Source organism: Scaptodrosophila lebanonensis, unplaced genomic scaffold, assembly GCF_003285725.1.
Source record: "Scaptodrosophila lebanonensis strain 11010-0011.00,11010-0021.00 unplaced genomic scaffold, SlebRS2 tig00000001-arrow-pilon, whole genome shotgun sequence".
NCBI classification, from domain to species: domain Eukaryota; kingdom Metazoa; phylum Arthropoda; class Insecta; order Diptera; family Drosophilidae; genus Scaptodrosophila; species Scaptodrosophila lebanonensis.
In genome coordinates this window covers 6908054-6927816 of record NW_022060529.1, presented here as the reverse complement: position 1 = coordinate 6927816, position 19763 = coordinate 6908054, and the positions used below count along the sequence as shown (strand labels likewise).

The window sequence follows — 19763 nt, the reverse complement described above, 5'->3', positions numbered from 1 at the left end:
ACAAGCAAATGGGTTTCAAGAACAAGAGCAACAAAGCAACGCAAACGAGCAAACTGAAAGAGACTTAATGGGCACCTTTTGTGGCCACAGCATAGCATTCCTAATGACGTTTGCCTCGCCACTTCATACAATATGCAATATGCATGCACTTCGTTTAATGCTCTTGCATTTAAGCGTTCGGCTTGCGCAAGAAACTAGGCAACATTTTTCGGGCATTTAAATGCAAATCAGCCTTTGCAAAAAGCAAGCGGAAGCAAACTGCCCGAAATGTTGAAAACAGACAGCATAAAATGCTTAAATGCATTCTCGCTGGCAGCGAAGTAGTTTATGCAAAAACAAAGTAATTAGTTTTGATGTGCCGCCCCTGCCACAGCGCCTGATTCTTTACTCTACTACTACCACTGAAAGGCAACTCCAGTTTGTTGAGTGAAAGCCACACAAGTACGCAAGTTGCTGTGTTTCATTTTATCGTGCAACATTTTACATGGCAAAGTATTTTTTAGGGCTTCCAAAAAGGTTTTTTAATGATTTTTTCTTCGCCTGCTTTTGCCAGCAGCTTGGCAGGCGCTTTGGGCTGTGTACTAAATGTTTATTTGCATGCAAAGTGCGATACTTTTGCACAACACAAAAGCAGCGTGGGAAAAAATGCAAGCAAAAGGAAAGTATTTAACCCATTTTGTTGCGGCTTCAAATGGCGTGTTGTTGTGTGTTGAATAGAATGCGGGCCGCTTGGACGGCGGAATTTAAAAAGAGCATAGTTCTGAAATAGAGATATTGTGAGAAAGAAAATCGAGCGGTTAATTTGATTTGAGAAGATACTGCATTTTCATGATTATGGTCGTGACTGTCGTACAAGAAAAACAAATTGAATCCAAAAAATAATTTTTTTTTTGCTTGTGATGGCAACAAAAGTGGTGAAAAGAAAGATAAAATGTGATTTGATGGAAGTCAAATATATGTATGTATTGAATATATTTCATTTCGTATATACCATCACAGAAATTCATAAAAAAATACTTTCATTCGGCGAACTCTTTTGATTGGATTTGTCAGTATTTTCGTTTAATAAAATATGATAGAAAATGTGAATTGATGACTGATTGAACTGAAACTAATTAGTGACTAATGATAATCATATTCAATTTGATCGTAAATTAATTGGTCAGAGAAATGGCTTACGCGAATAAATTTTGAATGTTGATATTGGAAGTATTACATTGCGCTGGTAATGAGCAATTTGATAAGGTGACATTCTTAATGCGAACAACAAAATGGGAGAGATGCAAGTAGACCGTGTGGTTATTTGATTGGAAAGTAATAAAACAGACAGACGTGGCATTGGGGGATGCAAAAATATTGGAGAGATGTGTAGATGCGATTACACAAACAACATGAGACGGTTTTGCCTTTGCGTGGATGTGTATGCATGGGCATGCATGGATAAAACGGAAGTCAGAGTTGCGGGCGTTGTCACATTTTACACAGCCATTAACGGCCAATGACAACAACAAACGCGACAACTCGCCTACGCCTGCTCTGTTAGTGATTGTTTTTGTAGGGAGCGATGAAAGCATCGCTGTCGCATTTAATGGCATTTTTATGGACGGCATTAGGCAATGCGTATGGCATCGCATAAGTTGTCCTTGTCATTGCTGTTGTTGGCGATGTTGTTTGCAGCCTTTGGCTGCGGTACCCGCCATTGATTGTCGCATAGAAAGAATATTAAAATGTTTATGTGCTTGCCACTGCGTTGCCGGTCGCTACGTCCTAATTGACAGGCACATCAAATACGCCAGACAAAACTCTGACAAGCCGCAGGCAGTAGCAGACCAAAATTTATGCAAGTGAGAGCGTTGCTATGAGCTGATTTGCCAGCCTGTCTATCTGTCTGTCTGTCAGCCTGGGCAATCAACGGGCAGAACTGGGCGTTGACACAAAAGTCCAAGAGCTCGGACAGATTTGACCGACTCGGCATTGGCATTCAATTGGCCTGACCGTTAGCAAACGCATGCGAAGCATTAGACGCGTCTTAATTAGGTCATAAAAGTTTAATTATCGCAGGCAATCAGCGCAAATCATTTGGAATTTATGTGCGGCAGCTAAAACTCCGCTAGTTAGCTTTTTGGAGCATAACTGTACTGACATGTACACTTTTAAAAACCAGCCAAAGCAGCAGTCCTCGTTCTATTGGCAAAATGATTACTTGAGGCATAATAGAGCTAGGTCCAAAGACCAAGTGTTGAAAGGCCTCCTTTAAAAATCCCATTAAATCAGTTTGGAGTTATGTGGTAGTCTCGAAATTATAAAAAGCAATAATTTTGTGTAATGGATGTAGAAGTCCACAACTAAATGTATAACCGTTAAATACTGCTGTTGTAGGCAGATTGCATAATCTCGTTAATACACAGGAGGTGATATCTAAATGGATTCGCCTCAGGAATAATAAATAATGCAATTGGACTACTTTTCTGTTGAGTGTAAATGTGCCATTCACAACAAAAACTGCCCACACATTCAGCAAACGCGCAAAAGAAGAAGGGAGAAACGGCCACGAACGTCAACGAGGCAACGGGCGAGCGAGGCGTAAATGAAATATTAAATTCATGAAACATTGATGCTAAGTACATCTAATGGCACCAGGGCTGCTTAAGCTGTTTGCGGTCATAATAGCCAAAAAGCGTTCGCCATTAAGCTCAGCTGCATGCTGCATATTTATTGAAGCATACTTTGAGGCGCACGTGGGATTTGAGTGTCTGCATGCGGGACTATAGCGTCGCAGACCACTATCTGAGTGATGAGCTTCTCTTAAAGCTGCGCATATTAAAGCAACTGGCATAAGTTTGGGAAAGTTAAGCAAAGCGTAAAATCGATTTTGACTGGCAAAGCCCAATGTTATTAAGTCAAGACGGACGCATGTCATGACATATATAATAAATATATTTATCCAAATATGCCGAATGCTACATTCGCGCACACCCGACTCTTTGATACCCTCTGGCTTTTTGACAATACAGACGTAACAAGTTTGGTTTTCCTGGCTGGTCTAGATAGAGACTGGTTTTAAGTGCGTCATTGAACAGCATCATTCCATAATACCCTTCCACACTTCGGAATTCAGGGTACACAATCGACCATAAACGCAATCATATTTCCTAGACAGAAGCCTTTCCGCTATAAATTGTGCCTATCTACATATATGAGTGGTTGTTTGTGGGCAACTCATCAAAATGCAAAACAAAAGACGCAAAAGTAATTTGTTTCTTGTCTAATACATATTTGTGATGAAAACAAAGACAAGAAGGTTGACGTGATGACGTCGTGTTTGGCAAAACAAAAGTGTGGAGCATTGTGGTAATTTATTTATTTATTTATGTGGTATAGTTGTAATCAAAGCGTCTTGCATTTGGCCAGCTCCATTTGCAGCTATAAATATTTAACAACCATAACAATTTAATGTCGGTGTACTCGCACAGCTCTTACATTTCGAGCTGAACCACAATTTTTGACGCAATTAAAAGCTCTATTCAAATGTTGATCATACGCCGTGTGGTTGCACATCAATTAGCGCACACACAGTCTGCGACACATGCGTCAATACATAATTGCATGCACATAGTGTGCATAAAATATTTATTTATAAACTGCACTTACACTCGTATGTACTTATTTATCACACACGCGGCGCAAACAATTGCCACATAAATCAGTCAACGTGCATACGGCACGTATTCACATATGATTTAAGTTGTTTGTCAACTATTCGTAATGCATAATAAAAAATATTATATATACACTTGATTTATTTAACTCTTTCAACGCACGACTTATTTGCGATGCGTAACGACTTTATAGTTCAACAATTACTCATGATAACGGTACAGCTAAGAGTGTAGCAGCCTTGCAGCGACTTAAGCAACTTATCGCGGTTTTAATCACTCAACACAGTTAACTAGCTTGACCCGCGGTCTTTTGATCATCATGTCGACCAATTTCGCCGGCTAATACACATTTGACTTAACCGCTAATTACTAGCAAAGCGCGATGTATCTGGTAGTTCGTTGGACGAACTGGTTGGTTGGAGGTATACCTATATATTTACCAAATGTAATTGCTCGGCAAAGACGCACACAAGAAACCATTTTGATGTGTTTGTTGTCGTTGTGCGCCTTCAGTTTTGAGGTTTTTGGGTTGCGGCCACAAGTAATTTAATACAATTTGTAATGACACTCTTATTTTATGCGCTTGACAGGCCTCTAATCTTGAGACGTTTTTATATTTCTTTTCACTTAAACGTTTTATATTAGTGGGCTACCTGAAGGTTTTATAAAGCTTATTGTGAAGAACATTTATATATTAAATTATGTTGGATGTTTGCTTTCTTTTTACCTTTGCGTATATTTAGACTAATTATTTCGTTTCGTTTTCAGGAGGTAGTCCATTGATAACACCCTTTATGCTCAGATTGGAATGAAAATTAATATAGGGAGCACGATGTCAATGTGATATTTTTTTGGTGCAACTTTATATTTCGCAAGAATAGAAGCCTGGAATAATTCTTCAAATGATCGAAATATCGTCTCCTTTTTTTTAGGTTTATAGCTGAAGTTTGAGAATAATGTTACTTAAGTTACTTTATCTAATAATTAGTATTTAATGGACCTGCTCTGATTCAAACAATTTAACATCAGTGACATAGTTAATTCAAGTTTGATTCACTGCTAATATACTTTAATTGCCGTGTATCTATAACAAAAGAAACTGTCTACGCCCTCATTTGTTTGTCTAGCTATGCTAATTATGTTTTCACATGAAAGCTATAGCTAGTAACAGTATTTCAAAGACACCTTTCTCGGTTTCTGTTATAGAAATTATCATTAACGAAGTGCTGTGTTCATCGGCTCTGCAGGTGAAAGAAATATGTAAATGCACACTAATTGTTTTGTAAGCCACTTGTGTTCAGATTTATGTTAAGTCTAAAGACGGTCAAAAGACGCAATTGAATTCAACCAGGACTCGAAGGATGTCGTCTGCTTTTCACACATACACACGCGCGTACACCTACGCCCCTGAAAATAAGCATAAGTACGAATATATGAAGTCTGAAAGTCACGCAGCCCGCGTCTGACAGCTACTTGAAGGTTTTGTACCCGAAAACGGACAAACAAAGATATCCTACAAACGAGTATATATATCTAGGTACATATGTACAAGAGCTTATGAGTATATACAGTGTAGACAGGCAGCGACGTCGTTTGCCAATCGTTTCTGTATGGTGTGTGTGTGTGTCAAAATACTAGTCTGTATGTCGGCTAGTTTTTCACGTGTCAACACGCATGAATATCAAATGAGCACGCCCCTTTGGGCAAACGAGGCATGCCTGGAGCGCGGTAGGCCTTGAAGTTGGTACTCAGGTGTGGCTTGTTCTTAAATTAGTAGAAAGACAAAAGCCAGGAAATGTGCTGTATTTTTGTTGTTGTTGAACGTGTGGTTTTGGTGGGGCAACAAGGCATATTTAAGGCTTTTTATTTGCTTACTACCGAGTGACGACTACCATTGACAGCAAAGGTTGCTAATGCGTTGTGGTTGGGCCACCACCTTCTTAAAGCATATTAGTGACGACGCCCGGTAATGATGTGGAAAATTATGCAGAGCTCGCGCATGCAAATTATGATTGTGTTGATTATGACGCATTAAAGCTAAACGAAGCGGCTACCAAAGTGCCCATTGAGCGCTCCAAAACTAAGTCACGGGCACGGGTATGCCCCATTGTGTCTTTTGTTTTTGAGCAGCAGCAAGAAAAATTAACATATTCCTATTTGCAGCACGTCTACACGTCTACATTGAAGACTTAAAGTTGTTAGGTGTTTGCCTTGGCATCTAAAGTTGCTTGGCCTAAAATTACAAAGCATACCAAATGGCATACTTCCAGTCGATTTTATGAGTGACGCTGACGGTATGCTAACAAGCCAGGCATCCCGTCAAAAGTACAGAAAAAAGCACAAAAATTGGTAGGTATTTAAGTAGCACGAAAAGTTCGAAGGCCAAAGTGAAGACATTAGAACGGGAGCAAAGGAACCCAAAATACAGTAAAGTGGCAAAAAATGTGGCCATTTCTGGCCGGGCAGCATGAAAGCAAAAGTGCTATATACTCACATACCCATACATACACTGCACGAAGGATTGCGAGGGAACTTAAATCTATTTTCGGATTAATCTTACAGTTAAGAAGTGTGTATGAACATTGCAAAATGTTTTTAAACGTTCGTATTATAATTTCTTTCTTTTTAAATTTATTATATAAGAATAAGATCAGGAAGAGAGAGAGAAAGCGAGAGAGAACAGAATGTACTTTTTTGTTGTCTATATAAACAATAAGAGGTCCGATGTTAAAATGTAAACAAAAAGTTTATCTAGAGAGTCAGCGAAATAATGCAATGTGGCGGCCATAAAATATAATTTATAAATGAAATTAATTAATTAATTAAAAAGCAAGTTTATTTGTTCAAAAATTGACTTTGCCGTTGTGTGTATATTTGAATTTTAGTTTTTCTATTATACATTTTCGCTTATATAGGTATTTTTCAAAGAAAATGTAAGTTTCGCTGAGTGTAAGCCCAGAGCTGAGTGGCCGGCTGGCAAAGCAAATGAAGGCTCCGACGTCTGAAATGTCGTCATTTGCATGCATTGTCAGGCATTTCTTTACGCTTAGACTTGAGCCCAGGTCGCTCCCTTACGAAGCATTGTTTGTTTGTGTGGATGTGTGTGTGTGTGTATGTGTCTGAGTGTGTTGGGTACCCAACTTTCACAACAAAAGGTCAGATGAGTCGGGGGCCGGGCTACGCAAATTGGCGCAATAGTTGCGTAGGTGTTGAATTTGTGACCGGACTATGAATAAGCTGACATTTTTTGCTTGGCTTTTTATGCTTCCGTTGCCCGGCCGACATATTTATTTGCACACTTTCATTGAGTCGTTATGCGTTCATTGTGTTGTATGCCGAACAGGAGGCGGCAAAGTAACAACCAAATCTAAAACAGCTACAGCTATATTCAATGCAAATTGAATGAAAGTCATGTAGATGGCAGGCGACCCATGTTGAACTAAGGGAGGACGTCTGTCGTGCGGCTCGCACCCTTGACTTTTAAGCCTACTTGTAGCCTGCTTGGCTATTTATTTAAGAGTTTTGTAAGTAGATATATTTACTGTTGCCCATTATATCGCCTTCCCCATAATGCTACCCTGTGTATTAAATGTTGATTTTGAAAGATGTTGCCAAAGGCGGGGATTGCATATCATTTTCACAAGTTAATAGGACGAAATATTTGTACAAGTTCCTGGTGTAATATCCAGAGTCATTAAGTGTAAAAAAATGTGGGCAAAGCATCAGCATAACAAATTTGCTTATGCGTCATTCCAAACAAGCAATCAAAATCATAATCATAAAAAGGCAGCAAATTTGTTAATCTCATTTTCCTTGCAATTTATTTCATTTAACGGCAGTCGTGCAAGAAAACATTGCAAAATACATACACACCCATGTATATGTATAAGATATAAGACATAGTGTACGCAAAAGACAAGAAAAATGTATATATAGTATATATACAAGAGGGGCAGCAAAAAATTTCAATAAATGCCGCCGCCATTCATCATAATTTCAAATGTGTTGAGCAAGTGGCAGCGGCGCACGGTTGTTGCAAATGGGTGTGTCACGTTTTATGTTAGAAGTATTTGATTTCTGCTTGAGACGAGCTTCGAAGTGCGGGCTTTCCGAAATTAAACATCATAAATTAAAGCAAAAAGAGTAAGCAACACTTTAAGGTGCATTAAGAACATGTGTAATGGTTGAATAACAAAATGTTACGCCACAAAATGAAAATTGTTAGTTTGCTGCTTAGGATTTATTTTGTTATTATTTGACTGCCAATTGCAGTCAAGTCTATTTGCAACAGCCATACACAACATACTCAACACAATTTGAGCAGCCTCCCACAGCCACTTCCACTCAGGCTTCAGAGCAACTTCAATGCACACGTACGTTCTGGCAGCAGTCACGCACATGTTAGAGCAAATTCATCCTCTACCATTTCTGAGCAATAAACGGAAAGTCTGCACCAGAACGTGCTCACATTTCTTACTCCTATTGCTCACTGCTCAGTCGTCTGTGCTTTCGATTTGAATGTGGCTCCCTACATATGTTGGTGGCATATGAGACAATGTCGGGAACAAGGAAAGCTGCAAAACTTTTGCCCACAAAATCCGCTTAAAGTGCATGCAGTGGTATTTTCAACTTGACATTAAGTCAGCAGCAACAAAATAAAAGCCAAGAGGCAAAAGAATACATTTCTTTTTCTCGCAACAGAAGAACAACATAAGAACAAGAAGAAGTGCGACAAGAAGTACGCAAATTCTGTTGCAAGTTGCAGCGTAATATTTTACGCACTGATTAAAGCAAACGAAATGAAAGTTTGGCTTGCGCGCATTGCATTTGCATTTATTGCAGCAGCTTGCCTTGCAATTCGCAGCAACTTGTTTACTTTGGATGCACCAGCGCAAGGATTTTTGTTGTTGGTCCCCTTGAAGATTGTTCAAAAGTTTTCGCTTTCAATTTCTTATTTTTCTTTTTTCAGTCAGTACAGTGCTAATGCGCTCAAAATGTTAACTATAGCGACAAGTGCGCCTGCCACTGACCCAATTGCGGACACAATTAGCGAAGAGTAAGCGCATATACGCCCCATAAATATGCATCAACAAATGGGCAGACTTACCGTCTAGACGTGGATTTAAAAAGCAGTGCACTTGTTACCCAAGAAAGTCAAGCTCTCTTTTCTACACTAACAATCATACACACACACACACACACACACACACACACACACACACACACACACACACACACACACACACACAAACACACACACACACTCACTCACTCACATACAGCAAGTTAAATCCCTGCACAAATAAAAATACCATAAAAATCACTCATACGCACTGTTGTTTGCCATTGCTGTTACTGTTATTGTGGCAGCGCATTGGCGTTATGGCTAACCTAATTTTATTTGTGCTGCGCCTTTACGTCGCGTCTTGGTTTTGTTACAAGCGGTCGAGCGGACCGACGAGGAGGACACAAAAGGGAAGACAGGGCCCAATCGACAGACAAGTCGACTGGCAGTGAGGCAGGCAGCAGTAAGTTTTGGCACTAGCCAGTCGCACAATGGGCAAGAAAGTTAACAATTTACATACAAATCAAGGAGGTGTGTAGTAATCTTTTTAAAAATAACCCTTCTGATAATTGCAAAATTCATGAAAACACTTTTTTATCGTCTGCTTGAGATTTATCAAAATCAAAATTTATTGTTAATATATCATTCGGTTTTTTTTTGTTCGGTGTTTCATTCCATAGTGTGCTGCTAATTTGGAGCCCACAATGCTCAACAATCTATGACAATGAATGGCATTTGGTGCGCTTATCGACCAAGCAAGGCTAATAAAATGTGCTAAATTATGACAGGCAGACAGTTGGATAGTTGGTATTGACCAAACGGCAATGGCCATGGCTGAACGCGTTCGCCTGCTTTCTCAACATTTTGCGAAATTAAATCAGAGCTCTGTGTTGTGCGCAGATAGGCAGACAGGAGGAATACAAAATGAAGCGAAAAAGTTGAAATGAGGCATACATGGTCGTAATCATTGAAACAAGAAGCGCGCCATAATATTCTTAGTACGTTACTGTAGCTGTAGCTTTGACTGTGGCTGATCGAGCAGAAGGCAAGAAGACATCTGGGAAGGCAAGCAGGCAGGCTATAAAAACGACGCCCAAAAGTCTGCAATAGTTTTTGTCCTGTTTATTTGTTTTTGCTTTGTTATTGTCAAATGCCTTAACTTTTGGCTTGGCGTACGTATATTCTGGCATGGATGAGTGCATGGGTGTGTGTGTGTGTGTGTGTGTGTGTGAGTGTGTAGACTTGTAAGCCACTAGTTGTTTTGTTTCCTCGTTTTTGTGCTCACATTCCAAAGTTCAATGTCTTTTTGGCAATTTTTTACGCCCTGCTTGATGCCAACAAAAGAAACAATGCCATAGTTCGGTCGCCAACGCCTCTACATTTTGCACATTTTTCAGTTATAAGAGAAAAACAAAGTATATACAATATAGTGTCGCAAGCCTACACGTTTTCCTTTGACATTTTGTACAAGTTGCCTTTATCTACAAGCATGTCAGCCTTGTGCTTTGTGCATACATATGGCTCGTCGATTCTTTTTGGATATGATGTACTATAATCTCGCTAAGCTTTGAAGTTAAAATTCAAGGATTTTTGTTACATGCACACAACTGCAAATATACATGTTTTAAGAAAAATTTAATGAAAAGAATGTGGATTTGAAAAATTGAGTAGTATTTGTACAAAATAGCATTCGTTTATTAAACTTGAATCAATAAGAAACATAAATTGTATGCTCTTAACAAGTCATAAACTTGTTCCTTGTTATTTGTTAACGGAATTTAATAAAAGATTGAAAATTTGTTTTGATTTCTTTCTTCTCAAAATATTTTTTTTAAATTGCTTCGAATCAAAAGTTGAAAGCTTTTAAATCCATATGTTGCTTGGCGATTGTAGATAATTACGTATTTGTCCTGTAAAAAAATATTAATTTAGTATAATTAAGTTAGTTTTTATACAACTAAGATTAGTAACAATAAAGGTTGACACAGCTTTTTCAGTATATTTCCCTCTTCTTCAGTTTGCTTATAAAGCAAGCAATCGAACCCCGGGGTTTTTTAAAAGCTTTTACTCTCTACTTGTATGCCGTAGCAGCATGCAGTTGAATAAAAAAAAACAGCAATCTAGAAGCAAGTATGGAAACGGAAATCTTTGTATTTTACATATAGGAAGCCTTCAAAAAAGCAATGCAGAATATTCATCTTGCTTTAATGCGGCGCAGTTAAAGTCAATTTTGAAAACTCAAGTCAAAATCAATGCTTTTTGTTATTGTGGCTGCTTGCCTGAGCATAAATTGTTATTGTTTTGCAGGCACATACACATACACACGCCCGATAAGCAATGTCACTATAGTAACTTTGAAAATATCGTTGTATGATGCTTTTGTTGTTGTTGGTGGTGGTGCCATGGATGGTTGCATGATTTACTTGTGCATAAGCAAACTAGAGCTTTGAAGGTAGCTCTATTGGGCAGTTGGAAAAACAAGTGCAAATATTTGAGAGAAGCAGAAATCAAATAACAAGATTGAAAGAGGAAAGAAAAATTGCTTTGATAAATTCCTGCAGACAGTAAACGGCTTGCAGTTCATTTTGTTTTACAGTTTTGAGTGATATTTGCATTCAAATTGTAAGTGTTTAAGATTCCTTGTTGTTGTTGTAGAGAATTGACTAAAGGTAGTAAAATACACAAATAATGATGCATTGACTTATGTTTCTTTGTAGACTGTAGATACTGACGAGGTGGAAATTGAATAAGAATAAAAAAATAATTTCCGGATTAACTGCCATGGAACATGCAACGAAAATTTGACACAATGTCTAGGCTGCTTCACACTGTAATTTTATTATGCATTTAAGTCATTCCCACCTTCTGATAGTCATACATAAATTAGATTTTCTTCGCCTCGTATTGAGCTGGTCATCCAGGTACGCCTTTCAGCGAGGCCTTCAATTCAATCTGTGCACAATTAGCCGAATTCGTCGAGGACCACTACGTCTTGATTGTTTGCTGCCGACCACAACGGGCCCATTTGTACAAAGTGTAGTATGTTGCACACATTGGCGGACAATTAATCAACACTACAATTGCAAATCGACATAATGTTGCTGTCACAAGCAAACAAGCACGCGTGCGTGCTTACGCACACGCGCCAATACATTTACAAATATACCAACATCCACTCGTTACGCATACGCCGAGTGGTTCAATTATTGTCGTTGTCCGCTCTGCTCTTTCCGGACATAATTTATGGTTTGGCAACGTCTATCCCATAAATTAATTGTCGCGCCCAAGTGCGTTGAAGTGCTTCATGGCAACGAGAAACGGGAAACGGCAAAGAGCAACGACAAAAAGGCAAAATGAAATTAGGCGAGCTCAAGCTTAATAGAAAATTGCCTACACAGGCAGATGTATAACAGAAAAGATGAATTGAAGAGGCAGTGACTTTACTTGTGTTTGCCATAACGTTGCCATTATGTTTTCGCTGTTTCAAGGAAGGCTTATAGATTGTTATTGGGCATCGAAGAAGCCTCTTAAATTGTTTTAAATCGTTCTGTTACCATGGACTTTTCGTATGCTAATAGCTAAATTGTTGTCTTAACTGTTATTATTTTAATAAATATAAATAAACAGCAAACAAATGTTAAATGTGAGCACATTATTTTATACACATAAATGTTAAATAAATGTAACACAAGACGTTGAACATTTTGTATAATGCAAATTGGTAATTTGCTTTTAAAGATGAATGCACTTCAAGCAGACTGTGAAGTTTTGAACTCATATATAGAGACAAATTGCTCGTGTTATGCAATTACGGTACAGTTAAATGATGTAAGAAGAGTTTATCGAAAATTTAAAAATGTATATACAACATTTTATACATACTAAGTATGAATTGAGTTGAGTGTGCATTAAGTGGACTGTGCCCAGCTATCTCGGCAGAGCCTGAGTGTGTTTGTGTAGCAGTGTGTGTAGCAATGAGATTTTGTGCTTCGATTAATGTCTATATTTAAGAGAATCGGAATCGGGCTCATTCTCCAAAGCACTTGTGAGCTGTAGCAAAACAGCAGGTCGGGACTGCAGAACAACACACACAAACTCATACCTATACAGACATGTATTTATATGTATATGTAGGTGGTCCAAGCACATGGGCTTGGCTAGATTCCCAACCAGTTCGACAGCTGCACAGTGGTCTTCAACTTCATATGAAATTCTTAAAAATTTGAATATATACTAATCGGCAATCATAGCCAACTTCAGGCCTGTACATAAAAAAGTCTATTCAACTTCAAATTTATTTGTTCAGCAATTGTACATTTTCATACTCCATATAGAATATTGATTGACATGTGACTATCCTGAGTTCTATTGGTTCTTTTTCGAGCTTTGATTGCATTCAACTATGATACTTTTTTGTAAAAGAAAGAGCAATTGTATTTTCAACCAATAAACCCCATATGTTTTCGGTTATGATTTCTGAAACTGTTATTGGAAGTATTATTTTATGATTTATGAAACTGTTAGTGGACGAGAATTATATTTTTTACATTTAGCTTATATTTGATGCAAATTATAATGTTATCACAACAATAGTTATACTATTTGCAGTTAACACAGCAAAAAATAATATTCTGTCAAATTATTTATCCTTACCATATTTCGTTGATCTTTTGTGGCGACAGTTTTCTCGAAGAAGAGTTGAAGCGAAAGGTGCAGAATTTGTATTCAAGTTTCTTTAATACAGATGAGAGCTTGGCCAAAGCTGATAATGATTTTTAAATTCTGAAACACTTTGAATCACTGTGCGTCGCCTTGTCAGCAAAATGTCTTGTGAGACTTGAAGCGAAGCTGCACATGCCAGCAGTTTGAGATTGTGGGCTGCAAGGATATGTGGGGGACACTCTGAGTATGTAGACTTTCGTTAAATATCACCTTGGGGTATTTATTATTGAAAATGTATGTAGAGACAAACCGAGGCAGGCGGACGTGTAATCTGCTTAAATATATAAAAAGTTTTTTTTTCTTCCAATACTTAATAACCAGAGTAAATGTAATCAACTTTGTGTGTGTTTGTGCTCCATCAATAGCCAAATTGGGTGTGTCTGGCCAAAATAAAATTCCCATTTTTACGTGTTTGTTTAAGCTCAAATTGCATGCGGCTTGGTGGGCAACATTTAAAGTGAATAAACCCTTCATAGCTTGAAAACAGGCTCGTCACATTTTGGGTTTCCACTGTTGTCGTCGCCATTGCGAAACGATCTTGACGCTCAACAAGAATTTACGACCGTATCCGTCAGTTGTCGCCATGAGCGCCATTCAGCAAACGTTTATCTGATTTTGTTTCCGTTTTTTTAAATATATTTTTTTTATTTCGGCATTGCCGTTGACATGTGATGCGCATGCAAATGTGGAGGCTTAAGCGGCACATACATTACAAGCACACATGTACTCACATGCGCACACATACTACATGGAATAGACAGAGGGACAGACATGCAGAGATTTAAATGAGAGCGCACGCATGTCGCCTCTGAAGCTTTTTATGTTCATTGAAATGCGACGAGGTCGCGTCATCGTTTGGCAGCTCCGATTTTTGTGTGGCTTCTTCATCATTTGCCTTTGATGCTGTTTGTACGTACGAGCACACTCCTATACTATGTGTAATTCAAATGCGAGCATCAGCAGCTTAAACGAATTTCGTTTGACATCGGGGAAAAACTTTTGATCTTCAATGTGTTAGTGGAATGACAACGTCAAAGTGATGGCAACAAAAGGCACTGATTTTTATTTATTTGTATGCGTAGATGCTTGTTTCCATTCTTACACACATAAAGACACACTCAAAAAGTATGTATGTGGGTATGATGCACACATTCTAAATTACTTTTTGTTATCTAAGTGGCTGTTTGCGTATGTTTGTACGAGTACTCGTATCCGTGACAGTGTGACAGATTACGTCTAGTTTTATGCGAGCTTATTTGTATGCATATTTTTAGTCAAGGACTCATAAGATCTCCTTTGATATTCTTCTGAAAATAATAAATTTTATTTAAGCAATTACAAAAGCCATTTTCGTGGCATTGAATAAAGTTAAATTATTTAAAAAAAATGAAAACAAACATGGCTGTCATAAGTAAATTCAAATAGGCAGAAATGCGTGTATAAACGAAACGAAACAAATAATATGTTTTTGACACTTTTATATTTATAGTCCAGTTCCTTTTTGAATAATAATAGATGTTTCAGACATCCAAAAATAATTGTGCTATCAACAAAAAAGACACATACTATAATTAAAATATATTTTCAGGTAATTATAAATTCTTGTATTTAGAGTACTTTAAAAGAAAATGGATGTAAATTTGTCTCACGAATAAATAAATGATTCATTTGAAATATAATTATGTTTTGAAATTGCTTGATTGTAATTGTTATCTGTGGTCATGCAGCCAACATTATTGAAGCTCACATGTAGACCTTAAACGTAATTAATTAATTCATCAATGAATAATTGAAAATTCTCAGAAAATATTTTCATTTTTGGTTAATTATACGTGTGTCACTAATAGCGTCATTAAGTCACATTCATTCAGTAAAATATATGACTTGCTATGCTTTTGTCTCGAAATTATAACAATATGTAGCCTATGTAAGTTCATTGAGTTGCTATTGTATATTGACGAAGCATTATTTATGTGTATGAGTTCATGGAATCGATAGTTCAACATACTTGAATTAAAGAGAGTGCAGCCACATGGAACGTGAAACAGAATACTGTGCCATAAACATCTCAGCAAATTGTGCAAAGTCAACCGGCTATTGCGACAATGAAGGCGCAGACAACGTATTGACTGCAATGTTGCCACTCAATGCGACAAAGCGTCAGTAAGTTGTCAGCTCAACTTAACCGTAAGTGCAGGGATCAATATGAATCGAAGGCGCAAGTCTTCGTACGCCAACGAGCTCAGAAGCAAGTAAACAATGCAGCCAGCTCTGAATCCTGCTAGCGTGGCATTTACAAAAAAGTGAATACAGAAAACTTAGTTGCAGGTGTAAAGGTATATTTCGAAAATTCAAATAAAATGTGAAAATAAACCAGGTAAACATACGAAAAAAAGTTATTGCTAAATGTATTTTGAAAGAAAAAATTTGTTATTTGAAAAACAAAATTGCAAATATTTGTATTGAATTTTCATTGACGAGCCCCTTTTTGGTGACGGCACGTCACGCCACGCCACTGCGCGTATACTCTGCGTCTGTTTGCCGCACGTCTCAACGCTTTGCTTACACATGTTTCGCTAATCATTACCATTGTTTGTCTCGCTTGTGTATGTGCGTATACGTATATGTAGTATGTGTGTGCTCGATTTGCATAACGTAAAGAAACTGAACGCAACTGAACGCATTTTCCGCTCAATTAATACACTACACACACACACGCGAGCAATGATTTGCGCTTGTTTGTGTTGTGAAAAAAATAATTTCCTTTGCAGCTTTTTTTCGGCACATCGACGCCATTTTCGATTTGGCCTGAAGCAGGCGTCAACCAACCGTTCGTTGTCTGTGACTTGTATAAAACTTTGAATATTTTCCAGCACATTTGCTAATTTTTGGTGGAAAGCTAACAACAACAAATGTTGTGTGTGGCGCAGAGACGCGTGTGTCTGTGCATCATAATTTGTAGGCATCAGGCTCATGAGCAAAAACAAATGTGGAGATTTCTGATTAAACGTTTTAAAAGCCACAACACGTATGTGCGTGGGATGTAGACCCAAGTAGGCCACAACACACACGCAGTGGCCTCCCTAAAAAGCCGAAAGCTGAATTGGCAAACCAGCTCCCACTGAAAAAAAAAAAAACTGATTCACTATGCAAAATGGCAGGCTATGAGAGCAGATGTTACTGGTGTTGTTATAAGCTGATCGATAGCAAAGTGGAAAACAACAGCAAAAGCGACAGCTTCAACAGCGACAAGTCGCGCAGGCATTTTCCGGCGGCCGCATCGTTAATTTTCTGAACATGGGCGCCCCACGCAGCAAATTTTCGAAGCATAAAGTCAAAATTAGCACAAACTTCGACAGAGACAGTTTCGCTTGGTCATAAATTTCGTGTTCGCTGATAAACAATAAATTAAGTTCAGCTGAGAATGGCACGTGGTTTGAGTTGGGGTTCGGATTGCGGCTTACGGCAGTTTCCATGAGTTTCCACGCGCTTTCCATGCGCATACGTGCAAAATGTCTAAGCTAATTTAGCGGGCGATGCATGCTTTTGAAATTATTTGCGTAATAGACGAGCTCTAATTCAGCAGATTTGCGCTCAGCAGGGATTTCCATTTCTATATTTTCCCCACACGTACCAAACGATGTTGCGGGCATTAAATTTAACTTTGTGTTCGAAGCAAATCGTAAAATTTGTCCCTACACCCGCACTCCCAAATGTGTGGCAAAAGTTTGGATCCATTTTTTTTTTTGGTCATTATGCTATCTTGTTGTTGTTGGCTTGCGTAACTTTTTTGTAGCATGCTTTTGTGCGCGTGCGGAAACGGAAATGAAAAAGTGCAATAGAAGCTTCGTGCGTACAAATACGCAACACATTTGTCTGCTGCTAGTCGAGAGCATTAAATTTGACTTTTCATGCTATTCGTCAAAGTTTTGGGTTTTCGGCGCAAAGTTCAGCAAACTTGGACCTTCGCTGTCGTCGTTCTTGTCGTTTTAGACGTTCTTGTTCGTCTCATTCAATTATTCCTGTTCTACTTGACTGCATGCGTTGATATACACGCTCATGCACATTGAAAGCAGAGATTTAGAGAACGCTTTGATATGCCAAAACTTGATTGTGTCCATTCCTCGGGCTTGCTGTCTGTCCGCGTATTGATGAACTTATTTTAGTAGTTTCCGGTTACAACCATTTTGGTCTATTTAGCTGACGTGCTCTTCTTTTATGTGACTTTTCTTTCAAACTACAAACTTTGCTTGCTGCAAAAACGTAGTTAAGCGGTAAAAAGAAAAGTTTGTACACACCCCCTTCAAAGCTATTCTTTTACGAAACACTAAGACTTGGGGCAAGAGTTTTCGCCGATTTAATTGCGTATAAACTACAAAAAAGAGCATAACAATGAGAATAATTTTGTAGCCTTCTGAAAAATATCTGTCTTCAACAAAAAGAAATAGCTGCTCGTTACTATCCAACAATATTTTAATTTATTTATTAAGGAATGTGATTTAAATTTTAAAGGCATGTCTGTTTGACTTTTATTTTTTTGCTCGAGCAAGCATCTGAGATAACTTTTTTTCAATTATATGGTGTGTTGAGTACAAATTTTTATTTTTAGACCTTTGTTTATTGTGCTTAGTGCTAAAACGGCATAAATCCTTTTATACATACGAGCCTTGGGCAAAATGAAGGCAAAAAGGCAAGGGCAGCGAGCATAAAATAATTTCGAAAAAGCAAACACACTCACACTCACTTTATGTAAATAAATATATATATGTTTGTACAAACACATTGAAGGTATTTAAAATCCAAATGTGTGGCAAAGCTCATGAAGAAACATATAAAACAAAGCAATATGTAAAAATAAAAAGCATACAAAAGGCCACGAAAGAAGAGAATATAATTGTTTGCTGAGCTTTTTTTTTTGGCTTTTTAATACGATTTTTATTACTTTTCAGTTTGGTTGGCTTTGGGCACCGCCTCGCCCGTCCCTAACACACTTTTTGCAGCAAGTGTCGGCATTGGATTCTCTTTAAAATCTACTAAAGCCATATAAACAACAATACATGATGATGAATGGAAACCAATTTCCATTTTGCGCAGCCTTTTTGTATTCTAGCCATCTCGTTCTAGCCATTTCTCTCATGATTACTCTGTCTTTCTGTTTGCTTCCAGGGCATAGCGCTGCTATTGCGCCAACGCCACCAACGACAACAACAACGACAACATCGCCTTCAAATCTCCTGCCCTACTTCGACTTTGATGTGCCACGCAACTTGACCGTCACTGTGGGACAAACGGGTTTCCTGCACTGCCGCGTCGAGCGCTTGGGCGATAAGGATGTAAGTATAAAGCGAGTCCCAGACATCTAGACACAGGCTCGCTCTCCTAGTGAACAGATAAGTCAAAATATGTGCGAGAAGGGATTTGCACACACCTACACGAATTCGTTGTTGTACGTTGCCTACGACAACGTTCAATCATTCTGTGCCGTTGTGAGCTATTTTGTGCCATTTTCGGTGCTCTACGGTGATTGCTCAGCCATTGGCAAACATGATTGAAGGTCGCTCTGTTGTTAACCCGTCCAAAAATATGCAGAACCCACGTGCGCCCGCACACCAGACGGTCCTCAGGACCACTGCTCGATGTAATATGTCAACATCAGCAACATATTAGGGAGGCATGAGCCGCAGGCAGGCACAATGGCAAGCACGCCCACAGAGGCCGCCATCGAGGAAAGTTAGATGTGGGCTCAAAGGAGGCTTACTTAAATATTTGATCGGACTCGAAAATAATTACACTTTATGTGTTTATAAAAAATGAGTATATACAAGTAAGTACTTGTATTTACAGACTCAGCATTAATTTTCATACAGTTTTAAAGTTATTGGCCTAATATTTATAGTTCATCATAATTTTTTGTTTTGTTTGTCTTTAAATGCGAATATTTGAAGATGGAACCTAGAAATATGTATTTCGGTTGGTTTGTTTTCGGAGAATCTATTTGGCATCTACTTTAGCTGCAGTTGTGACCTGCAAATAATTTGCCAGTCTGACAGTGGAATTAAGTTTATCCAAAATTAAAAAATGTCGAGCATAAATTAAAATTCATGTTTATTTTTTGTGCTTCCTTAACTTTACTTGTACAACTTACATTAATGGCAAAGGATCACAGAGCTGTTGCAAAATGTCAACTGCCTGGGGAGGCTTATGCCAAATTACCAAGGCATTTGGCTGCTCTCGGAGTAGGGGGCAAAAAAAAAAAGAAGAAATGGGCACTACGACAGTCATGATAACAATAACAAAAACAATAGCGAGCAAAGTGA

At 38.2% G+C, this 19763-nt stretch overlaps 1 protein-coding gene across 1 annotated transcript in view; it reads left to right on the top strand.

Annotated features, from left to right (window-relative positions):
• Positions 1-19763, top strand: part of LOC115620013 (zwei Ig domain protein zig-8) — a 77927-nt gene that overhangs the window by 23928 nt on the left and 34236 nt on the right. Inside the window, exon 2 of the mRNA XM_030513114.1 lies at positions 18613-18779. Within this exon, the coding sequence (XP_030368974.1) occupies positions 18613-18779 (167 nt within the window). The remainder of the gene's footprint in view (positions 1-18612; positions 18780-19763) is intronic.